Raw genomic sequence first — 25,491 nt, forward strand, 5'->3', positions numbered from 1 at the left:
AATATGCCCCCCCCCCCACTCCCCCTCCCCCCTGAATTACAACAGGTATAACAAGGCTCTCACCTGTAGGACAGTAGTAGCCAGTCGGACACTTGATGGTTTCGTTGATGACCACTACTCCCAGACTGTTATCACAGTAGTATCCCTGCGGACACAACTTGCATGTCCATTGACCAACTTGATCCTGGTAGAACCCGCTTGGACACAGGATAGGGCTGGAGGTAGCTTCCGGACAGTAGTGACCGACAGTACACTGGTAGAGCGTGTCTGTTGTCTGTCCCTCCGGACAGTAGTGACCTTGGCTACAGTTACCTGTAAGAGAACAAATCAGGTTCATTATTAAAAGCAAATACATAATGTATGTGCGATTTATTATATATATTCATTATAAACAGTCTCCTGATGAACGGGGAATCAACCGGAGAAAGGCTTAGAGACGCTATCTCTGTCTTTTGTTCTATTTTTTATATTTAATTCCAACACAAGGACTTCTCAATGTTTTCTTTATTCATTATTATATACCCTTAATTCAGAGGAAGCGACCTTATGCACTGATGTCTAATAAAATAAAATCACCATTTAAAAAAAAAAAATTGATATCTTCATCTCAAATTAAAGTAGTGTTTACCTCACATTTATATAGAGAATATTGTACAATTACTCAAATCAACTGTAACTAACCTGTTGTCGCTGTGAGATTGTAGTCGCCACAATACTCTCCGAAGGAGCACGCCAGGCAATCATTGACGGCTCTGTTCCCAGTACTAGGACTATAGGTGCCTGGGTTACAGGGGGTGGGAGCCAGAGATCCCTCCTCACAGTAGTACCCCGGGGGGCAGACATCACCGGTACTATCCCCAGGGGGAGTCAGAGAAGATGCCTTAGCCGAGCAGTAGTACCCGGCGGAGCAGTTCCCTGTGGGCGTGTCCAGACCTTCAAACTGACAGTATTTCCCTCCTGGACATGGGGTGGGACTGCTTGAACCTGAACATTGGACATCAGTTCTCTCAGTGTTAAGTCTTTACAAAATCTATGACAATTGTAAATGTTCTCCTAGTGATCTCGACTACGTCTGAATGCTATATCAGTTTCTGAACAAACAAGTTATAGGTCTGAATTCTTTTTCATATCTAAGAAAAAGATTGACTTAATTATAATCAGTCTTCTGAAATGGTAAACAAATACATTTCAGAACATTGCACCAGTACACAAATACATTAGGACAAAACATTTGTCCTATAAAAGGTTTGGAGATGTACTGTAAAATCATTTTTTTTGTGGAGACCAAATTTCATGGTTTTCCGACAAAATACTATTTCTTGGGTATATAAATTCATGGAATACGAGTACCCACTCAAACATAGAATTGCTTTATATCCAACTTGCAATTACTTTGAAACCCTATCACCCCTATTTAACTTTAGTAGACTCTACCATGCATTGATCTGGATGAGTCCATTATGGTCTACAGTGGTAAAAGGGCTAAAAACCACACGAAAATAAGTGATTTCACAGTAACTTGCAGGAAAGTACAAAGGAATTCTAAAGAATAGAGACAAAAGGACATTTTAATATGTTGGTGGAAAGTCTGGTGGCATGTGGAACGAGGAGCATTATATTGAGGTTTTACTGATTACTGTCTAGCCCTGGTTCTGGACCCTACCTACCTTCTGGACAGTAGTAACCTGGCTGACAGATCCCGCCACTGGTGGTGGTGTTAGGGCTGTCAGATCCTGCGGTGCAGTACCAGCCAGCAGAACAGTTACCGGTGGGTGCAATATTGGCGTAACCTTGACAGTATTGTCCTGCGTCACAGTCGCGACAGTCGGTCAATGACGTGCCAAGTGTGTTGGGGTTGTACGTCCCTGGAGGACACCTGTACTGGGTCCTATACGTCGTTCCATTGGAGCAATAGTGACCTGGAAGATAGAAGTAAATCAAAACCTGTATAATCTGAGCAATCTACTGTCACCCGGGTAAATAACTAGCTGCTTCCTACAGACTTAGTTATGTAGAATTTCATTTAGGCTCAATCGGTAGAGTGAAATACTAGTAAACAAGAGGTCCCAAGTTTAATCACTAGCGGAGGCATTATAAATAATGACAATGACCTATATTGTAACACTAACCAAGCCATACTAACACATATAAAAGTAGATTTTAAGTAGAGTTATTTTCACAGTGTTTTTAGTTAATAATACATGGCAACAAAAACACTAGTGGTATTAGCCAAGAGAAACACAGACTGACCAGCAGGACAGGGAGTGGACAAGTATTCGGTGGCATTGACCAGACAGTAGTATCCCTGGAGACACTGGGCACACTCCCACAGTCCTGTACTCTCTCCGTAGGTCCCGGCTGCACAGGGTGTGGGTGTGGCAGAACCGTCCGGACAGTAGTGACCCAGAGGGCACATTCCTCCAACTCCGGTGTAGAATGCCTGGTCTGGGCATGTGCAGTTGGCTGCTACGCTGTCATTGGTCGCTCCTGGTCGTGGCCGATCTACTCCGGATGTACAGTAGTATCCTGTCAAGTAAGAAGTTATTTATTTATTAAATTCTGATCTGGAAAAACAAAATAAGTGTTGTTTTCCTGCATTTTGCTGTCATAATATTTTAATAAAGGTTAGATATGTAGGTTAGATACACAGAATATTTCAGACTTTAACAGTGTCTGTGATTACTGTATACCAAGGTTATATATATAGAGAATATTTCAGACTTTAACCGTGTCTGTGTTTACTGTATATGGGTAATTTTTGTCCCAGTCAAATTTCTGCCCTTTGACAGTAAAATCCATTTCACACAATATTAAATTCACCCTTCACTTTTGATTATTGCGTATACAAATGTTCGCTGTAATGATAAATTTGCCCTCATTAAGTAGGGCAAATTAGGCAAAAATTAAACTGCATTGAAAATTTCCCAGAAACATTATCTTGCAATAAGCACATGCATCCAATACACAAATTCTGATACAAGATAGGGGTGGGCTTATTACGGGACAATGAAATAGTATGTGTTGGCCTTTCTGTAGGAAATTACTGGACATGGATAGGCTTATTGCTAGATTATACAGTATTTAACATTAATGAAAAAGACAAGGGCAGATACTAACAAATAAGTTAAATAGGAATAGAAGATAAGTAGATTATAATTGTTTTGGCCAAATATTCTTATAACCCATTGAATCTACAAAGGGTATTGGAAAGGTGCAGGTTGAGACCTAAGAAGACCTAATCTGGTAACATGCTTAAAGTCTATTACAGTGAAGTATATTTGTAGGGATTCTGTTATTTTCTTTAACGCTTTGCAGTGGATAGGAAGAGGACTGTTTACCTGTGGAACAGTTTGCAGTGGGTGGGGAGTTTTGAAGGATTAATACAGTAATATGCTTCTAGTGGATTTAAAATTGTGAAGGGTGAAGTTTTACCTTAAAGTTTGCAATAGGTGTGAGTTTTGAACTGGGATGGAGGCCAGCTTTTTACCTATAGGATGTATTGGGTGACACTTCCAAACAGCAGATTTTACTGAGAGACAAATTTTGCAGTGATTGGGGGTTGGGGGGTTGAAGGCAGCCATTGACTAACAGAACAGTTTTCAGTGGGTAATGTTTTCAAAGACAATACTACTTTACCTGAGGAACAGTTTGCAGTGAGTGTTGTTTTCAAAGAGCATGCTACTTTACCTGCAGAACAGTTTACAGTGGGTGTTGCTCTCAATTCAAAGAGAATGCTATTTTACCTGCTGAACAGTTTACAGTGGGTGATGTTTACAAAGAGAATGTTACTTTACCAGCTGCTGAACAGTAAACAGTGGGTGATGTTTTCAAAGAGAATGCTACTTTACCTGCGGAACAGTTTGCAGTGGGTGCGGTCAGATGTTCGCCCTGGCAGTACATCCCAGCAGTACAGGCCTTACACTGGTCCACTTGGTACAGTCCGGACTGGTCGCTATAGGAACCACTGGGACACGACATCCAATTGATTCCAGTCCCTAGTAATTCATGTTTAAACAACCATTGTTATAATTTTAAAATAATTTCAATTTGCAAAATTCAATTTCAAACAACATGTGTAATTTTGTAAGCATTGTTTGAGTTGTGTTTTTCACTGTTGTGTCACTTTGTGTGTCTAACAAAAAACACTCTTTTTTATCTTTACATTGAAATTCAGTTTGTTCATCAATATAAAGAAATGCTGAGAAGTTCTGTGTGAATAATCTGTGGTCAGGGCTGTTCTGACAATAGATATACACACGAAGAAAACCTTTGAATAACTATGACATATTGTATAATGTAAAGTAGAGATTTGCTATAGTTATACACATGGAGATAAAACCATTGGATAATTATAAAAAAAATAAAATTAGAGATTCTAAAACATCATGACTACTTTCCTCATTTATAGACTGAAAATAATTTCAAGTTAGTTACAGAGTTACCTACCAGCGGGACAGAAGTAGCCATTCGGACAGGTCTGGGCATTGAGTGTATCGTTGGCAGGCTGGACAGGGAGACAGTAGAAACCAGCAGGACATACGTCGCACGACGCGGCACCAGTGTAATTAGTGTAAGACCCGTCAGGACACTCCTACGACACATAAAACACATGTGTATATATACAGGTTTCCCAACATCGCCACAAAAAACTATGTTGTCAGCGTAATGAATGATACACATGGGCCAATAAAATTGATCTAAGTCCTTTACATATATTGGAAAGTGGTTGATTTGAAATATTTTAGGCCTTTAATTGTAGTTGGGTTTGAATGTACATGTGTACACACACATACATTCAACACTTTTAGATTTCCTACCTTGTATATTTCACTGCCGTTTGGACAGTGCATGCCTCTAGGACAGATGTATGCCCCAGGGTTGGGGACGGACATTCCTTCGGGACAGTAGTATCCCCCCCAGCATTGTAACGATGTCTCTGTCATACCTGGAAACGACATAAAAATCATCACCGTTGTCCAATTAGTATTACTAAGTAGTTACTCTAAATTATTAAATATTCACCCTAGAAAAGTGATCCAAAACAGGTTTGTGATAAATACTTCAATGTACAAAACATGGTAGAACAATCACCTAACAATCTTGAAAGCCAATTCACTAGAAAATAGAAGAAAAAATCTTCAATTGTACAGTGTAATGGTTAATGTGGTAATTTTTATATACCCATATATATATACTGTATAATTGGTTATTTACGCAGGCTTAAATTTTCGCGATTTTGACCCAAAATTAGAAAATTGAATTTACACAGTTGATAATTTCCCGATCTAGACATGTGAATGAACTTGTGAATGTCCATGGTGTTTAAGCAGAGGGACAGGACACTGTATATAAAACGTTAAATAGTCAAGTTGATGTGTTTTATAACAGCATATTGAGCAACAACAAGTAAGTGTATTAAGTTAAACAAATCCTCAACAAAACTATAAGATGTGTGATACAAAAATAATTTTCAAACATCACATATATTACTCTTGACGTATACAAATCATTACAACCATAATTCTCACTATTTTCAGGTGACATAACGGTAATGTAGATTATTACTGCAGACATTACGGTAATGTAGATTATTACTGCAGGTCATTTTTACACTTGTCATACCAGGTAATATTCTGAGGATCATATTTTTGGTGATCACGTTATTGAACTGCCAAATAGCGGGATCCCCCAGAAAAATCCTGCTATAATTAAAATCAACAAATTATTTCAGTCAATTACATGATAAGAAATTCCTTTCTTAGACATAGTACAACTGTTTCCAAACATTAGGACAGCAGAAATATTTTTTATTTATCAATTAAACAAATGAACTAGCTTATCTTCCCATAACAGCATGTTTTACCTGATGTTGGGCAGTAGAATCCAGCCGTGCAGTTTGTACAGCCGGACTGAGCGGTCAGTCCAGTCATGTTGGAGAATGAGCCAGCAGCACACGGTGTAGGCTGGTCACTTCCTGTCGGGCAGTAGGAACCCTCGGGACACTGGATAAACTGAGCCACATCAGCTTTGGTGGGACAGTAGTAACCTGGAAAAGAGATTTTAGAAAAAAAATAACATCTTCTCTGATATCAGGATATCTACTCTGCACCTAAACCCTCAAATATGTGTTTGTAAAGCTTGGTGGAATTTCGGGCTTGTACACTGTGAAAACTAGTTTAGACATAATCATAATAAATTAAGATACAAGAGCCACATGATAGTAATTAAATATTGGTCCATATTCTAGAGAAGAAAATAAATAAATCTGTACAAGATAACAATTAAAGAGTTCCAGTAAAGGGAAGTAATCCCCAATACTTACCAGCTTGACAGTCAGGTCCTTGTGCGGTCATGTTATAGTCGGGACAGTAAGCTCCACCAGTACAGTTGGTACACTCGTCTACAGACTGCCTGCCTGTGGTGGGGTTATAGGTTCCTGGGGGACAGGACTGTGGGCTAACAGTCCCGACAGGGCAGTAGAAACCTTGAGGACAGATGTCCGCGTCAGAGCCTTGTGTTGGTGCAGAGCTGTTGGCACCTGATAAACAGAAATATCCAGCCGCACAACTTCCTACAGGAACTGCGAGACCGACCTGGTCACAGTACATTCCCCCACTACAGGGCGTACAGTCTGACACCATTGTCCTATGTGTGATGTTGTTGAAGGTTCCTGTTGGACAGGGGAACTCCGACGACATGGTTGTATTTTCTGCACAGTAAAACCCAGTAGGACAGTATGAATTATTATAAAGTACAACAGGGTCCATCGTACTGTCACAGAAATATCCAGCGGGGCAGGCCTTGCACCACGCCTGTCCAATGTCATCCTGGTACGACCCTGACGAACATCTGAGGGGTGTGACGCTCCCCTCGGGACAGTAGTGCCCCTGGGTACAGTTGTAACTGGATGGTGTTGGGTTGTCCTGACCCCCGGGGCAGTAATACCCAGCACTGCACAGTCCGTCAGGAACGCTGTTTCCACTGCCGCTACAGTAACTCCCGGCAACACACGATACACAGTCTGTGTCAGCATCATTACCGGTGCTGTTGAGGTACGTTCCGGCCTGACAGAGGAGCGGTGCGGTGCTTCCTGCTGGACAGTAGGTCCCGGTGGGACAGATGTCACCTGAGAAAGTGTCAGTAAATCTTCATGTGATTCAATTCAAATGGTTACAAATATTTTAAACATCTCATTAACAATGCTTTTAATGTTTTGATAAAATAATATTTCATCTTCAATGCTTTTAATGTTTTGATAAAATAATATTTCATCTTCAATGCTTTTAATGTTTTGATAAAATAATATTTCATCTTCAATGCTTTTAATGTTTTGATAAAATAATATTTCATCTTCAATGCTTTTAATGTTTTGATAAAATAATATTTCATCTTCAATGCTTTTAATGTTTTGATAAAATAATATTTCATCTTCAATGCTTTTAATGTTTTGATAAAATAATATTTCATCTTCAATGCTTTTAATGTTTTGATAAAATAATATTTCATCTTCAATGCTTTTAATGTTTTGATAAAATAATATTTCATCTTCAATGCTTTTAATGTTTTGATAAAATAATATTTCATCTTCAATGCTTTTAATGTTTTGATAAAATAATATTTCATCTTCAATGCTTTTAATGTTTTGATAAAATAATATTTCATCTTAAATAATTGAACATTTTTGTGAAAATTAAATTTTACCTGCAATGGTTTCACAACTGTTTGGTGAAATACATTCAAACTCAGTTCGAATGGTTTGACAAATTTTTATTTACCAATTTACCTGCAATGATTTTACAGTTCTATGTAAAGTAAAGGCTTCAACCAAACTTCTGATAACTCTTTTCTTTCAAACCAAAATACACCTGTTGGGTCTGTACTTCCATTTTGTGATAAATTCAATTCAGGTTATTTAAGAGATATTTATATATATATATATCAATCCCCGATCTTTTATTGATACAATTTGATATTAAAATAAACCTCCATATCACTTACCTGTCACGTTTCCATCAGTTGGGTTGGAAACTGTCGCCATCTGAGTACAGTAGTATCCGGGGTCACAGAGGCCAGAGGTCATGTTCAAGAGGTCATTGCCACAGTACGACCCTGGGGTACATGGGGTGGGGTTTGTTGACCCTTCAGGACAGAAGTAGCCTGCAGAGCAGTTGTTTCCACCGATACCCGAGGGAGTGGCTGTGGCAGATCCCGAGTCACAGAAGTAGCCAGCCATACACAGACCAGACGGGTACCTCAAACCGGTCTGTTCACAGTATTCTCCACCTATGTAACACGCAAGTAAATAACAAACTTCAAGTTCAACAGAAGGGTACTTATCAAGGTTCAGACTCAATGTCAACAACCAATTTATCAATTTATCTAAAATCTTTACAGTCGATCAACACAACAACGTGAGATATTATAAAAAATATGTCACTTATAAAGGGCAGGACTTGAGTTCAACAACCAATGTCATCAGCCAAAATGATCAAGGTCATCAACCAAGATCAACAACCAAGGTTATCACACAAGATCAACAACCAAGGTTATTACCCAAGGTCATCACTCAAGATCAACAACCAAGATCAACAACCAATATCAACAACCAAGGTTATTACCCAAGGTCATCACTCAAGATCAACACCCAAGGTCAGCACTCAAGATCAACAACCAAGGTCATCAACCAAGGTCATGACCCAAGGTCATTACTCGATATCATCAACCAAGGTCGTCACCCAAGGTCATCACCTAAGATCCTCAACTAAGGTCAAATGCCATGGTCACCAAACCAGGGTCAATGTTCTAAAATCTCTATATAGATGTGTAATATATTCACTATTGTTGAAGTTTCAGCTCTCTTTCTACAAATCAAATAATTTAGTTCTTTAAGCAATCATGTGTCTCCTTTCAATTCAAACCTTATTACTGAATATTACTTGCCTCATTTAATACAGATTAATCTGTTGATGAATTAATTTTCTTTGTTAGAAACACTCACTTGCATCAGGTTTATATTATGAAGATGACCCCTATGGTATTATAACATTTTCCACAAAGCAAAAACACTTGGGCTTATTTTTTTTACGGTAAAAGTCATACCAGGACAGCTGAGACAGTCGACAACCGAGGTCCTTATGGTCAGGTTATTGTAAGTGCCAGCACTACAGGGATACTGGTTCCAGTAGCCAGTACCAGCCGGGCAGTAGTGACCAGCAGGACAAGGCGTGTCAGTATAGTTGGACGTTCCTTCTCCACAGAAATAACCTGCAATAAATAACAGTTTAGCTGAATTATCTGTTTTAAATCTGGTGTTTTAGTCTTCAACATTCGTTTCTTCCTGAATCCTGTGCAACACACTGACCGTGACCTTTAGCCTTGAAATATCTTATCTGGTACCTATCAAAAACATGAGTAGGGTGAGTAGCAGCTATCGTATCAATGGCCAGTGTTTTAGTGACTCCTGACCTCAACAGTACTGCACACATAGATAATCTCTAATTCCAGTTCAATACCAGATGAATGTGAGACAGGGTTCAGTTAGAAAAGACAAGCTCTTTAAGCTACATTTGTACCTGAGGTTGGCAACATTCATGATGGAGGGCAGTTTCAGAATGGAAATCTCGGCCAGAAATTAAGGAGAGATAATCAAGTTAACAAGTGAAAACTTTTGTGAACTTAGCAGCCTGAGAATGGTAATTAATTGTATACCTGCTGGACATGTGGTACAGGCAGCCATTCCCGTGGTATCAGCATAAGTGCCGTTCTCACATGGTATGGGGTACACGCTGGATGTACCTCCGGGACAGTAGTTCCCCACGGGACAGATTCCTCCGTACCCAAGCTGACGGTCATCGTAGCAGGAGATGTTCCACACTGATGACGACTGGTTGTTTCCGTCGGGGAACTGTCGGTCGATGCCATATACACACCAATGGCCTGGGGCACAGTCACCTTGGCAACAGAACAACATGTGAGTAATTAATGTGAGATATGGTAATCTTGTATTTTTGCGATTTTATTTTAACAGTGTTGCACTAACACCAGATAAAGTCACCTTGGCAACAACAAAAATTCTTGAAGTATTAATATAAGAGATTATTTGTACTTTGAATTTGATTTGACAATAAATATTTCAAATATCGCAATTGTTGTAAGAGAGATTATTTTACAAATCTATTTGAGAATCTAATAAAAACGTCTAGTGTCTCTAATGTAATTCTGAACCGTCTACACAATATTTATATTCATATTTACGTCTCGTGATTGAAAACCATAAATAAAAGTTTGGGTATTGAGTGGAATAGCATCACTCATCGCTGACAGAGAGTTAAAGTAATATTAGTCTTTGGATAGTATAAAAAGAACCATCAGGTGTTTGCAGTGTATGTAAGGTACCATATATCATTAGAAGGAGGGGGGGGTCACTACTATAATGACCTACCTGTGGAAGTCGTGAGGTGTTCTCCGTCGCAGTATTTTCCAGCGGGACAGGGTTTACACTGAGACTCGTCGCTAATACCCTCTATGTCATTGTATGTGCCCCTTGGACATGACTTCCAGTCGATCCCCGTTCCTGCCGGGCAGTAGTAGCCAGCAGGGCAGATGGTGCTGAGTCCTGTCAGGTCGCAATAGAACCCGGCCGGACAGGCGTTACACTGGACAGCATGGGTATGGTTCACCTGCCAAACACCAAACACCAAACACGTGATTAAAACAGACCCTGGGGTGTGTTGTAATGTCTGAGTAAGTCAAAGGTCCCTTGGGCCTGTTTCACTCACCTGTTGTTATGTTGTTTAATGCTGTGGCAAACACATCATACATTTCCGACCTCCAAAGTGGGTCAAGGTCAAATATAGGAACCAACATAACAGCATGAAATTTAACACTAAACAGCATTGTGGATCTTTGTTTGACTAAATTATTTATATTATAAGTCACAACATTCGTTTTTCGACTATTGGGTTATCTGTTGAAATATTTTATTTCGATTTACCTTCGTAGTTAATCAATGTAATTCATTTGATCAAATTCGCTAGCATGCTATTCCAGCAAGGTGCAGATCAAATGCTGTTACTTTAGGCCTTAAGAAGTTGTTTAGATTTTTATCACACTTCTGATCCCTGTGACCAAACGCAAGTGTCTCTCACCTGTGTGTAGTTGCGACATGGAATCGGCTGGGACACTCCTTCAGGACAGTAGTGCCCTACGAGACAGAAGGTGGTGGGCGGCTCCTTGTCAACTGTCCCCTCTGGGCAGTAGTAACCTAGGCAACAACAATTTCTACCATCACTTTCCTCCCATTGAAAAGATGTTAAATACGTAAATTATTTCCAAAATTAGTTTTCTCTCACGTTGGTAGAATACTGTACAATGTTGGACAAGTGTTAAGCTAGAAATAATAAATACTATCAGCATTGTCCTCTGAATGGATACATGCAGTTTGACCTATTGATTAACCAAGCAATCAATAAAACTCAACCCAAACTTGTTAAAACATTGCTGCACATTTGGGCTTGACACCAGAGACAGGACAATATCAACGAAGATTTGACCTTGACTTTACCTTCCCCACACAAGCCAGTTGGTGCTGTGAGACCCGTGGTTTCACAGTAAGAACCTCCGGGGCACGGTAGACATTCGGTGCTGTTGGTCAAGTGGGTCACGTTTGAGTAAGTTCCTGTAATGGAAGGGCAATCTTCATCATGTACTGATTTATATATTTCATTTATTTTACAACAATTATGAAACAAGTGATATCAACTTTATTATGCAAACTTTATAGGTATAGTGATAAAATCACCTTAAATGTTTAAACTACTTTTCAGAAAATTAAGTAATATATTGATCAACTTGTAATTAATAAATATAGAACATGAGTTACCAAAGAAAGATTCCTTGCTTCCGTTTTTTTGGTATTTACATTATTTACGCAGTTATCTCATCCCTGCCTTTAAAACTGACCAATGGTCACTGGTGGTCACTCTACATAGTGCTGGATTATTGCCATCATTATCTACATGTGAGTATTTTGATTGGTTCTCATATAACCTACCCTGGGGACAGAGACTGTAGGTGTCGCTACCGTTGGGACAGAATGCCCCCTCAGGACATGTGATGTAGGTGGGACTATCGGCACCCTCTGTACAGTAGTATCCGCCCCAACACAGACCCGACGGTTCCATCATGTTCTGATCAGCACAGTAGCTTCCTGTAAACAAAGTATATAAACCTATATTAATCTGATATAAAATAACAAAATGCCATGTATACAGGGGTCAAGTCTTACCCCTGGGGACTTACTCCCTGGGTCATATCATGGAAACAGTCGAAATTCCCAGCTATAATTATAAAGAATACAATCATGCTACTAGAAAGGATTCTTAGGTCTAGCTTTTCCCCTTTTTACTTACTCCTAGGTTCATATCATAAAAACAATCAAAATCCCTACCCGACAGTCATGAATATAATTGCTAGGCATGGAGAGATGAATACACTCATGCTTTGAGCATTGATCCTGGGGTCTGGCCTTGCCCCAGTGTACTAACTCTCAGGTTCATTTCACAAAAACAGTTGAAATCCCCACCCAACAATCACAAACACAATTTCAAAGACAGAATGGTTTAGGTTCTATTTCAGAAAAACAAACAGATTTGTTAAATGATGTTTTAACAATATTTCAGTCTTTCTGTGATAATCTAATTTAAACAAGTAGAATATACTGGTGTTGATTCTTTTAAATGTCTATGGATCATACAAATAAGAAAGTGATTGAGGTTTAACATTGACACAGGTCCTGTACCTACCCGCTGTACAGTTGGTACATTGGGACTGTGCTGTTAGCTTTGTGTTATTAGAGAACGTTCCCTGTGGACATTTCTGTGGTTCAGCCGTCTGCTGTGGACAGAAGTGACCGGCCGGACACTCGTCAGCATCAGCTCCCTGTGACGGAGTCCCGGATGTTGCGCCCTGCTTACAAAAGTACCTGTTGATAAGATAAAAACCATTTTATGATCATTTTACAACTTCTGTCAAATTATTACCAAAACAATGCTTTTCCATAAAAGGTGAATCATAACCCAGGTACAAACCTGCTCATGTGACCAAAACCATTAAAAGGCTGCTGTGTTTGGACACCAAATTTAATGTTTCGCCAGTTGGCATTGAATTATTAGAGAAAGTGTTTTTTTCAGGAACTGTACCTGTATTTTTGACCACTTTTAATGTTCCCTAATCTACTGATTTCGCCTATTGGTACCATTAGCACATTACTAAGGATTGATGTGGATGACCACCCCAAGCTTTCATTGTACATTAAATTCACATAATCTCTTCAATTCAACATACAAATTTGCTTGCTCAAACAACAGTCTGTCTGGGCCAACATGCCACGATTACTTACCCTGTGTTGCAGAGTTTAATGTAGTCTGTCTGGGCCAACATGACACGATTACTTACTCTGTGTTACAGAGTTTACTGTAGGCTGTCTGCGCCAACATGTCAATATTATTACTTACCCTGTGTTACAGAGGTTACTGTAGTCTGTCTTGGCCAAAATGTCACGATTACTTACCCTGTGTGACAGAGTTTACTGTAGTCTGTCTGAGCCAACATGTCACAATTACTTACCCTGTGTTACAGAGGTTACTGTAGTCTGTCTTGGCCAAAATGTCACGATTACTTACCCTGTGTGACAGAGTTTACTGTAGTCTGTCTTGGCCAAAATGTCACGATTACTTACCCTGTGTGACAGAGTTTACTGTAGTCTGTCTTGGCCAACATGTCACGATTACTTACCTTGCGTTACAGATTTGGCTGTAGTGTCTGGGCCAACATGTCACGATACTTACCCTGTGTTACAGAGTTTGTTGTAGTCGGTCTGCGCCAACATGTCAATATTATTACTTACCCTGTGTTACATAGTTTACTGTAGTCTGTCTGGGCCAAAATGTCACAATTACTTACCCTGTGTTACAGAGCTTACTGTAGTCTGTCTGGGCCAAAATGTCACAATTACTTACCCTGTGGTACAGAGTTTACTGTAGTCTGTCTGCGCCAACATGTCAATATTATTACTTACCCTGTGTTACATAGTTTACTGTAGTCTGTCTGGGCCAACATGCCAAGATTACTTACCCTGTGTTGCAGAGTTTGCTGTAGTCTGTCTGGGCCAACATGTCCCGATTTCTTACCCTGTGTTACAGAGTTTACTGGAGTCTGTCTGGGCCAACATGTCACGATTACTTACCCTGTGTTACAGAGTTTACTATAGTCTGTCTGGGCCAACATGCCACGATTACTTACTCTGTGTTACAGAGTTTACTGTAGTCTGTCTGGGCCAACATGTCACAATTACTTCCCCTGTGTTACAGATTTGGCTGTACTGGTTGGGCCAACATGTCACGATTACTTTCCCTGCATCACAGATTTGGCTGTTCTGTCTGGGCCAACATGTCACGATTACTTACTCTGTGTTACAGAGTTTACTGTAGTCTGTCTGGGCCAACATGCCACGATTACTTACTCTGTACTACAGAGTTTACTGTAGTCTGTCTGGGCCAACATGTCACAATTACTTCCCCTGTGTTACAGATTTGGCTGTACTGTTTGGGCCAACATGTCACGATTACTTTCCCTGCATTACAGATTTGGCTGCTCTGTCTGGGCCAACATGTAACGATTACTTACCTTGCGTTACAGATTTGGCTGTTCTGTGTGGGCCAACATGTCACGATTACTTTCCCTGCATTACAGATTTGGCTGTTCTGTCTGGGCCAACATGTCATGATTACTTACCCTGTGTTACAGATTTGGCTGTAGTGTCTGGGCCAACATGTCACGATTACTTTCCCTGCATTACAGATTTGGCTGTTCTGTCTGGGCCAACATGTCACGATTACTTACCTTGCGTTACAGATTTGGCTGTAGTGTCTGGGCCAACAAGTCACGATTACTTACCCTGCGTTACAGATTTGGCTGTAGTCTGTCTGGGCAGGCATGTCACGATTACTTACCTTGCGTTACAGATTTGGCTGTAGTGTCTGGGCCAACATGTCACGATTACTTACCCTGCGTTACAGATTTGGCTGTAGTCTGTCTGGGCCGGCATGGCACAATAATATCCTCCTGGACAGTTAATACAGTCGCCGACTTGCTGGAAGCCGGTAATGTTGCCGAAAGTGCCGCTGGGACACGGAAATTCTGAACTGTACTTAGTGTTTAGTGGACAGTAGTAACCTGTACAATAGAAAACCAACAAATCCTTAAATTTCTAAAAGATGTTTTTTGGGGGTTGGCAATACTTTCAAAATTGTAATATACCTGGTATGACAATAATTTATCCAATATTGCAAGTATGCAATAAATCACATTTTACTTGGAAAAAAACTCTTATAAAAGTAATCATGATTTACACAAACTGAAACACTAAATATTTTACTGATGGTGAGACAGTCAGACAGGGTGATTCCAATATACCTCCCCCTACCCCCTCCTACTTCATTGCAGGGGTATAGTTATTATATGAAAATCAAATTATTTTGATCTCAATAAAGATGACCTTAACCTTGACCTTACCTTCTGGACAAATGGTGTTGTTGTAGAGGACAACTGGGGCCATGGTATTGTCACAGTAGTAGCCAGCAGGGCAATCCTTACATGACCCTTTTCCTGTCTCATCCTGGTACGTACCGGACAGGCAGCGAATGGCTTCATGACTTCCGATTGGACAATGATGTCCCTCGGGACAAGTATACTCAGCAGGACTGGACAGGTTCATTCCAGAAGGACAGTAGACTCCAGCGTCACACTGTGCAGTTGCCATGATATTTCCATAACCTGCACAGTAGTAGCCTTGGTAACAGGGGAGACAATCTGAGACGTCGGAACCCCCGGTGACGTTTAGGAATGTACCTGGTGGGCAGTCATCACCAACGCTACTTCCGGCGATACAGAACTTACCCATGGGGCAGGGGAGTGCTGACAGAGAGGAGGAGCCTAGGGGGCAGTAATGTCCCGCAGAACAGTTTCCCGCAGGAGCAGATAACTCTGTATGAAAAGAAGTAAACATATTACATAATTGTCTCTCAGTAAGGGAAGGGAACACTGAATACAAGAAAACAAGACACTTACTCACATTAAAGAAAGACAATTCCAAGAAATAACGAAGAAAAGAGTATCTCAAATTAGTTTCTTTTCAAATGAAATTGATGCAATAAATCAAAAACTCATCATTTAAGCAAATCCCTGGCGAGCTACAATGATGGTGTTTTATAAATCTAATATAAAATAATGACCTGTGTAAGATCTGTTTAACCTGTGTAAGATCTGTTTAACCTGTGTAAGATCTATTTAACCTGTGTAAGATCTCAATTAAATTGAGCAACAAAACAGAATTTTCTCATTTCTTACAATCAATACAAGATCTGAATAATGTTACTATGTTTTTTCAGCCTTAGTCACTTACCGACATTGTCACAGTACATTCCTGGGGTACAGGAGATTTCTGCAGAGCTTCCATTAGGACAGAAGTTTCCAACGGTACATTGTCCCCCGGTGAGGGGATCAGGAGGTTGTTTAGAGGTGGCCCCTCCTGTACAAAACCATCCACCATCACAGTAATTAGTCGGCCAAGCAAGTCCCTGTGTCTCACAGTACATTCTGTAAACACAAGATACCATATTATAGCAGTTAGTCAGGGCATCAAGTCCCAGTCTCACAAGATACCATATTATAGCAGTTAGTCAGGGAATCAAGTCCCTGTCTTACAATAAACAAGAGACCATTACAGCAGTTAGTCAGGGAATCAAGTCCCTGTCTTACAATTAACAAGATACAAATATAGCAGTTAAGAAGAGTGTCAAGTCCCTACGACTTACAATAAACAAGACACCATTACAGCAGTTAGTCAGGGAATCAAGTCCCTGTCTTACAATAAACAAGATACCATTACAGCAGTTAGTCAGGGCATCAAGTCCCTGTCTTACAATAAACAAGATACCATTACAGCAGTTAGTCAGGGCATCAAGTCCCAGTCTTACAATAAACAAGATACCATTACAGCAGCAGGTAAGGGTGTTCAGTCCCTGTGTCTCATCCGTCAGCACAACAGTCACTCGGAGTGCTATTTATAGTGAACCTCGGCTGTTACCTTGTACTTACCCTGGACTGCATGTCTGACAATCAGCCAGAGCATTCATGCCGGTCAAGTTGTTGAATTTCCCGATAGGACAGGGTAGGGAGTATGGTAGCGTTGACCCCACCTCACAGTAGTGACCAGACGGACATGGTATAGGGTCACTAGTGTTGACGGTACAGTAGTAACCCGCCGGGCAGGTTAGACATGATGTACTTCCTGTCGCATTAGCATACTTTCCAGCGTCACATGGTATTGGGTCCTGGGTCCCAGCTGGGCAATAGTAACCTAGCAACACAAACATGAGTATATAAAGATATCACGTTATAAGAGACCAGAGAAACAATAGAACACAAAATATTCTAATCAAAGCGTTATTAATGCTTAATTCAGTCACCTTATAAATGACCTAATTTGTAGGATGGATCAGTTATTGTGCGATGATATATCAGGATATTTTGAATACGGTACAATACACAACATTTTTTGGGGGGTCACGATACACCTATGATATTTACGGATTTTGACGATTTTGAATCTAGTCTACTCACATCCGTTCCCACATGGCGAGTGACAGCTCCAGCTCGGCATGCAAGTCGAAAGATGTGAATTGTGTGAAACGCTGAAGTCATGCCCATTTTTGACAAGAGTCTATTTCCAGTTGTAATATTGCCATTAAACATTTGCAACATATCTTTTTGCTTCTACAGCTACTATTTGTATCGTGACTAATGTATCGTGACTAATGTATTGTGATACATATTGTATCGTGATGTTAATGTATCGGTACAGCCCTAACGTGTGACACACCGGTTACCTGTAGTGTATCGGCATGTTAATGTATCGTTACTGACCTAACGTGTGACACACCAGTTACCTGTATTGTATCGTGATGTTAATGTATCGGTACAGACCTAACATCTGACACACCAGTTACCTGTAGTGTATCGTGATGTTAATGTATCGGTACAGCCCTAACATGTGACACACCAGTTACCTGTAGTGTATCGTCATGTTAATGTATCGTTACTGACCTAACGTGTGACACACCAGTTACCTGTAGTGTATCGTGATGTTAATGTATCGGTACAGACCTAACATATGACACACCAGTTACCTGTAGTGTATCGTGATGTTAATGTATCGGTACAGCCCTAACATGTGACACACCAGTTACCTGTAGTGTATCGTGATGTTAATGTATCGGTACAGCCCTAACATGTGACACACCAGTTACCTGTAGTGTATCGTGATGTTAATGTATCGGTACAGCCCTAACATGTGACACACCAGTTACCTGTAGTGTATCGTGATGTTAATGTATCGGTACAGCCCTAACATGTGACACACCAGTTACCTGTAGTGTATCGTGATGTTAATGTATCGGTACAGCCCTAACATGTGACACACCAGTTACCTGTAGTGTATCGTGATGTTAATGTATCGGTACAGCCCTAACATGTGACACACCAGTTACCTGTAGTGTATCGTGATGTTAATGTATCGGTACAGCCCTAACATGTGACACACCAGTTACCTGTAGTGTATCGTGATGTTAATGTATCGGTACAGCCCTAACATGTGACACACCAGTTACCTGTAGTGTATCGTGATGTTAATGTATCGGTACAGCCCTAACGTGTGACACACCAGTTACCTGTAGTGTATCGTGATGTTAATGTATCGGTATAGCCCTAACATATGACACACCAGTTACCTGTAGGATTGTTATATGTTGTCACACTTACCTGTGGGACAGATGTCTCCCCACGTCTGGTTGACTGGGGCGGCCTCTGGTGAGCCACTACTACAGTAGTAACCTGCCGTACAGGGGTTGCCAGTGGTGGTCATGTTACTACCAGTACAATAATATCCTCCGTCACACGCCGTACACTCCGCCTCAGACTTCAACCAGAATGATGGCCTACAAGGAAACAGTTACATTCCAGTTTAATTCTCTTATAGTTATTTCTTGTAGTTTTCTGTAATTGCACTTCATTATTATTTCTTGAAGATATCACTTTATTGGTATCTTCTATCAGATGAACTTAAATATTTTGTTTACACCCATGAGATTACTAAGGGGTTCTTTCAATTTATCTTCTATTATTGTGTCATTAAACAATTTATCAGATGAAATGAGAAACTTACCCGTAACTTCCTGGAGCACAGGGAAGGGGAGAACTGGTACCCTCCATACAATAGAAACCCTTAGGACACTTTCCTCGCAGCTCCAGGTAGTCGTCAGGCTGGGCCACTGTGGCCCCACTTACAGACCACCATCCAGCAGCTATCTTCTTAGTGACATTCACCAATGCTGTCAAAGTCAAAGGATATACAACATGATATTCAATGAATAGAAATGTCAAAAGGGTCGATTGAAATGTCAAAGAGTCGATAGAAATGTCAAAGGGTCGATAGAAATGTCAAAAGGGTTGATAGAAATGTCAAAAGGGTTGATAGAAATGTCAAAGGGTCGATAGAAATGTCAAAAGGGTCGATTGAAATGTCAAAGAGTCGATATAAATGTCAAAAGGGTTGATAGAAATGTCAAAGGGTCGATAGAAATGTCAAAAGGGTTGATTGAAATGTCAAAGAGTCGATAGAAATGTCAAAGGGGTCGATAGAAATGTCAAAGGGTTCGATAGAAATGTCAAAAGGGTCAATAGAAATGTCAAAGAGTCGATAGAAATGTCCAAGGGGTCGATAGAAATGTCAAAGGGTCGATAGAAATGTCAAAGGGTCGATAGAAATGTCAAAGGGGTAAAAATGACAAGGTCAAGGAAGAAATGTCAAGATCAATGCATCGCTATATCAAGGTCAAAGAATAGAAAAGTCAAGGTTAGTCAGTAATACTGTTAGGTATGGAAATGTCACGGTCAAGGTCAATAAATAGAAATGTCATGGTCAAAATTAACAAGAGGCCCATGGGCCTAATGGTCACCCGAGTTCTGATATATTTTTACAGAGAGTTGATTTTTGTTTTTAAAACATGAACAGAAGTATTATTCAAAGTGACAAAAACAATAAAACCACCTTATTCAATATCTAGCATACAGATTTAAGACTAAAAAGTATTTGAATTTAGCACCTCTGATTCTAAACAAGGAAAATGAAGAAATTTTAGCACACTGACTCCTTTGGGTGCCCTTGGGGGTAGAGCTGGCTCAAAATGTTCAAAGTATCAAACTGTCAACTCAGGGTTATAATTCCAATCAAATTATCAACATGCAATATTCATAGTATCATTTGCCATAATAAATTTTGTGCATACCATCAAACTGCTATCCAATACTGATAATGCTAACCCAAATTGAATTACTTCCATTGGAAATTAAACAAATGTTATTTCCCTATATAAACTATAGTAACGTGTACCTCCTCCCCAGGGGGAAACGTGAAACCCCAGGGTCAAGAAATTCACAATTTTGGTAAAGCACCTTAAGACCCTTCCATCTTTGAAGAGTATTTGATTCTATCATATCTGGGTCTTGAGAAGAAGATTTTTGAAATTTTAGTCAATTTGACCCTTTTTGGCCCCGCCCCTCAGGCCCCTGGGGGCTGGGGACCAAATCAGTCGCTATTTTTGTTGACCTTTGGCCCTGGAAGGTTTCTGCAAAATTTCATTGAAATTGGTTAAGGGGTTTTGGAGAAGTCGAAAATGTAAATTGTTTACTGACGCACGACGGGCGACGATGGACAAAAGGCGATCGCAATAGGACACTTGAGACTTTGTCTCAGGTGACCTAAAAAAGTCAAGGTCACTGAATAGATATATCAGGGTCAAATGATAGAAATGTGTATAAATTTTAAAGGGGATTTCAAGGTTACTGACTGATCAATACTGATATCACAACAGATACATGTTTCACCGACTGTTAAGCTTACCGATTTCATCACAGTAATATCCGGGTTTACAGTCGAGGCACTCAGTGGATAGAGATAACCCCACGTCAGTACTGTAGGTTCCTATAGGACATGCATCTGGGTTGTCAAGAGGATCTGACAGGGTACTAGCCGGGCAGTACTTTCCTGGGAACATACCATAAATATATGATATCAAATAAACAATAAACTAACACAGATGACATGGACACAATATCTTCCACTTCCCTATAAAGATGGTCAGCGATACACTTGGTTTGAGGTAAATTTATCGTTAAGTTTGTGACTGTTATAAGGTAATTAATGTATTATTAGTTTATCTCCATATATTACTGTTAACATGGACGCGTTACAAAATGTATAAGAAACCATAATAATTCTTATTATGGAGCGTTCTACTTTAAGTAATAGAAATATCACATTGGTGAACAAAAACGTTTTCTTTCTGTAGGTGTGAAAAAAATTAGAGTATTAACAATTAAAAAATATGATTTTCTCACCCTGTGGACAAATGGTAGGAGCCTCTCCTGGGTAACAGATATACCCCGCCAGACATAGTTGACAGGCTGACATTCCAGTGGTGTTGGCATAGTAACCAATGTCACAGATTTTTGGCAAGTCTGCTCCCGCCGGACAATAATTGAACTGAGGACAGATGTCGCCGGTTGTGTTGTCGACAGGAGAGGGTAACCAGGCACCTCCCTTACAATAATACCCGGCCGAACATAACCCTGACAACGAACAACCAACCAATTTATACGAGAAGGTCATTACAACTGATTAAAAGACATGAACATTAATAAACCAGGCTTTTCGCTAGCTTCCATTTGAACAGACCAAATGACATTTTTAACAGGTCAACTTTAGTAAATTACTTGAGAATTGTAAAAAAAAGGCGAGATCTGAACCATTCCTTTTGTCCTGCTGCCCGTTCTTAATTAGAACTCTAGATACACTGGAAAACTTTACTTCACGTTGAGTAGTTAATATCACATGACTACAGACAGTATGGCTGGTGTTGAGCCGATATACACAGGAACCTTATCAGTGGGACCAATACTTCTGATAGAGACCAGAGGCTCTATTCACAAATAAGTTATCATCATCATTATAAAATTGAAATAGTCATAGTTACAGATACTCTTTTTAAGAAATTACTTTTTGAAATGGACCCAATAGCAAGTGTGTCAAGGATGTTAAACCATAGAATGGGATCTGATTTCTGAACCATTCTCATGCTGAAACTCAGATTAACCTTTCAGCAATAAAATACTACAAACATTTTATCTATGATTTGGAATAATATTAGAGAAACTTGAAATCGAATACCGTTTTCAATATTTGAACTTTGCTAGATTGAGAAAGAATCAATACGAGAGCCTCAGAACCGATTCCCCAATAATGACCAGTACTTTATATATTTATAATAATGACCCATATATTATATATTTATAATAACGACCCATACTTTATATATTTATAATAATGACTCTTACTTTATATATTTGTTAGGTTTCTAAATGATGTTTTCTGTAGCTTCCCTAATTAACATTTTACCTGTCGTTTCAGTAAGAGCTGTGTTGTTACAGTACCGTCCTGGGTCACAAGGTAGACAGTTGGCTACAGACTGACCACTACGATCGGGGTTGTAGGTGCCAACTGGACACTCGATCATGACAGCGGTGCCCTGGGGACAGTAGTAACCAGGACTACATGAGTCGCCATAGAGAATGAGGGTTTTGTTTCCAGTTGGGTCGTTGTTGTATACAGGATCCCTTGACTCGGCAGACCCGTAACAGATGTGTCCAGCCTTACACTCCGCTGTGTAGTTGGAAGCACCGCGATCTTGACAGTAAAAACCTGCGGGACAGTTAGTGCAGTTGTCGAGGCTGATCATTCCTTGTCTGGAGAAACGGAGAAAATGTATAGAACTCTTACAAACGGTTTAATGACAGGAGACACAGTCTAATCTTACACATAGTTATAATGACACATGACACAGAGTGTAATCTTATACACAGTTATAAGATTAGACTGTGTGTCATGTGTCATTATAAATATGTGTAAGATTAGACTCTGTGTGATGTGTCATTATAACTATGTGTAAGATCAGACTCTGTGTCATATGTCATTATAACTGTGTATAAGATTATACTTTGTGTCATGTGTCATTATATCTATGTATAAGATTAGACTCTATGTCATGTGTCATTATAACTGTGAGTAAGATTAGACTCTGTATCATATGTCATTATAACTGTGTATAAGATAGACTCTGTGTCATGTGTCAGTATAACTATGTGTAAGATTAGACTCTGTATCATGTGTCATTATAACTATGAGTAAGATTAGACTCTGTGTCATGAGTCATTATAACTATGTGTAAGATCAGACTCTGTGTCATATGTCATTATAACTATGTATAACATTAGACTCTGTGTCATGTGTTATTATAACTATGTATAAGATTAGCCTCTGTGTCATGTGTCATTATTACTGTGTGTAAGATTAGACTCTGTGTCATGTGCCATTATAACTATGTGTAAGATAAGACTCTGTGTCATATGTCATTATAACTATGATACAGAGTCTAATCTTATACATAGTTTAATGACATATGATACAGAGTCTAATCTTACACATATTTATAATGACACATGACACAGAGGCTAATCTTATACATAGTTATAATGACATATGATACGGAGTCTAATCTTATACATAGTTATAAAGACACATGATACAGAGTCTAATCTTACTCACAGTTATAATGACACATGATACAGAGTCTAATCTTATACATAGTTATAATGACACATGACACACAGTCTAATCTTATACACAGTTATAATGACACATGACACACAGTCTAATCTTATACATAGTTATAATAACACATGACACAGAGTCTAATCTTATACACAGTTATAATGAAACATGACACAGAGTCTAATCTTACATATAGTTATAATGACACATGGCACAGAGTCTAATCCTATACATAGTTATAATGACATATGATACAGAGTCTAATCTTATACACGGTTATAATGACATATGACACAGAGTCTAATCTTATACATATTTATAATAACACAAGACACAGAGTCTAATCTTATCCACAGTTATAATGACACATGACCCAGAGTCTAATCTTATACAAAGTTATAATGACACATGACACACAGTCTAATCTTATACATAGTTAAAATGACACATGACACAGAGGCTAATCTTATACATAGTTATAATGACACATGACACAGAGTCTAATCTTATACATAGTTATAATAACACAAGACACAGAGTCTAATCTTATACATAGTTATAATGACACATGACACAGAGTCTAATCTTATACACAGTTATAATGACACATGACACAGAGTCTAATCTTACACATAGTTATAATGACACATGACACAGAGTCTAATCTTACACATAGTTATAATGACACATGACACAGAGTCTAATCTTACACATAGTTATAATGACACATGACACAGAGTCTAATCTTACACATAGTTATAATGACACATGACACAGAGTCTAATCTTACACATAGTTATAATGACACATGACACAGAGTCTAATCTTACACATAGTTATAATGACACATGACACAGAGTCTAATCTTACACATAGTTATAATGACACATGACACAGAGTCTAATCTTACACATAGTTATAATGACACATGACACAGAGTCTAATCTTACACATAGTTATAATGACACATGACACAGAGTCTAATCTTACACATAGTTATAATGACACATGACACAGAGTCTAATCTTACACATAGTTATAATGACACATGACACAGAGTCTAATCTTACACATAGTTATAATGACACATGACACAGAGTCTAATCTTACACATAGTTATAATGACACATGACACAGAGTCTAATCTTACACATAGTTATAATGACACATGACACAGAGTCTAATCTTACACATAGTTATAATGACACATGACACAGAGTCTAATCTTACACATAGTTATAATGACACATGACACAGAGTCTAATCTTACACATAGTTATAATGACACATGACACAGAGTCTAATCTTACACATAGTTATAATGACACATGACACAGAGTCTAATCTTACACATAGTTATAATGACACATGACACAGAGTCTAATCTTACACATAGTTATAATGACACATGACACAGAGTCTAATCTTACACATAGTTATAATGACACATGACACAGAGTCTAATCTTACACATAGTTATAATGACACATGACACAGAGTCTAATCTTACACATAGTTATAATGACACATGACACAGAGTCTAATCTTACACATAGTTATAATGACACATGACACAGAGTCTAATCTTACACATAGTTATAATGACACATGACACAGAGTCTAATCTTACACATAGTTATAATGACACATGACACAGAGTCTAATCTTACACATAGTTATAATGACACATGACACAGAGTCTAATC

At 39.1% G+C, this 25,491-nt stretch overlaps 1 protein-coding gene across 3 annotated transcripts in view; it reads right to left on the bottom strand.

The window, feature by feature from the left end:
• The window catches only part of LOC110456849, a 141,062-nt gene that overhangs the window by 69,112 nt on the left and 46,459 nt on the right, over positions 1-25,491 (bottom strand). For all 3 annotated transcript variants that reach the window (XM_021507850.1, XM_021507849.1, XM_021507848.1), the window contains exons 31-56: positions 22,574-22,920; positions 21,517-21,747; positions 21,020-21,163; positions 19,283-19,448; positions 18,880-19,055; positions 17,158-17,419; positions 16,463-16,656; positions 15,574-16,044; positions 15,066-15,234; positions 12,804-12,982; positions 12,053-12,208; positions 11,564-11,677; positions 11,148-11,263; positions 10,442-10,679; positions 9,709-9,951; positions 9,100-9,264; positions 7,999-8,283; positions 6,323-7,126; positions 5,864-6,046; positions 4,818-4,945; positions 4,447-4,591; positions 3,849-3,995; positions 2,251-2,526; positions 1,668-1,919; positions 682-984; positions 64-312 (exon numbers count right to left, since the gene is read on the bottom strand). In XM_021507850.1, the coding sequence (XP_021363525.1) occupies positions 64-312; positions 682-984; positions 1,668-1,919; positions 2,251-2,526; positions 3,849-3,995; positions 4,447-4,591; positions 4,818-4,945; positions 5,864-6,046; positions 6,323-7,126; positions 7,999-8,283; positions 9,100-9,264; positions 9,709-9,951; positions 10,442-10,679; positions 11,148-11,263; positions 11,564-11,677; positions 12,053-12,208; positions 12,804-12,982; positions 15,066-15,234; positions 15,574-16,044; positions 16,463-16,656; positions 17,158-17,419; positions 18,880-19,055; positions 19,283-19,448; positions 21,020-21,163; positions 21,517-21,747; positions 22,574-22,920 (6,143 nt within the window). The remainder of the gene's footprint in view (positions 1-63; positions 313-681; positions 985-1,667; positions 1,920-2,250; positions 2,527-3,848; positions 3,996-4,446; positions 4,592-4,817; positions 4,946-5,863; positions 6,047-6,322; positions 7,127-7,998; positions 8,284-9,099; positions 9,265-9,708; positions 9,952-10,441; positions 10,680-11,147; positions 11,264-11,563; positions 11,678-12,052; positions 12,209-12,803; positions 12,983-15,065; positions 15,235-15,573; positions 16,045-16,462; positions 16,657-17,157; positions 17,420-18,879; positions 19,056-19,282; positions 19,449-21,019; positions 21,164-21,516; positions 21,748-22,573; positions 22,921-25,491) is intronic.

This window comes from Mizuhopecten yessoensis, unplaced genomic scaffold (genome assembly GCF_002113885.1).
Source record: "Mizuhopecten yessoensis strain PY_sf001 unplaced genomic scaffold, ASM211388v2 scaffold8931, whole genome shotgun sequence".
Lineage (NCBI taxonomy): Eukaryota > Metazoa > Mollusca > Bivalvia > Pectinida > Pectinidae > Mizuhopecten > Mizuhopecten yessoensis.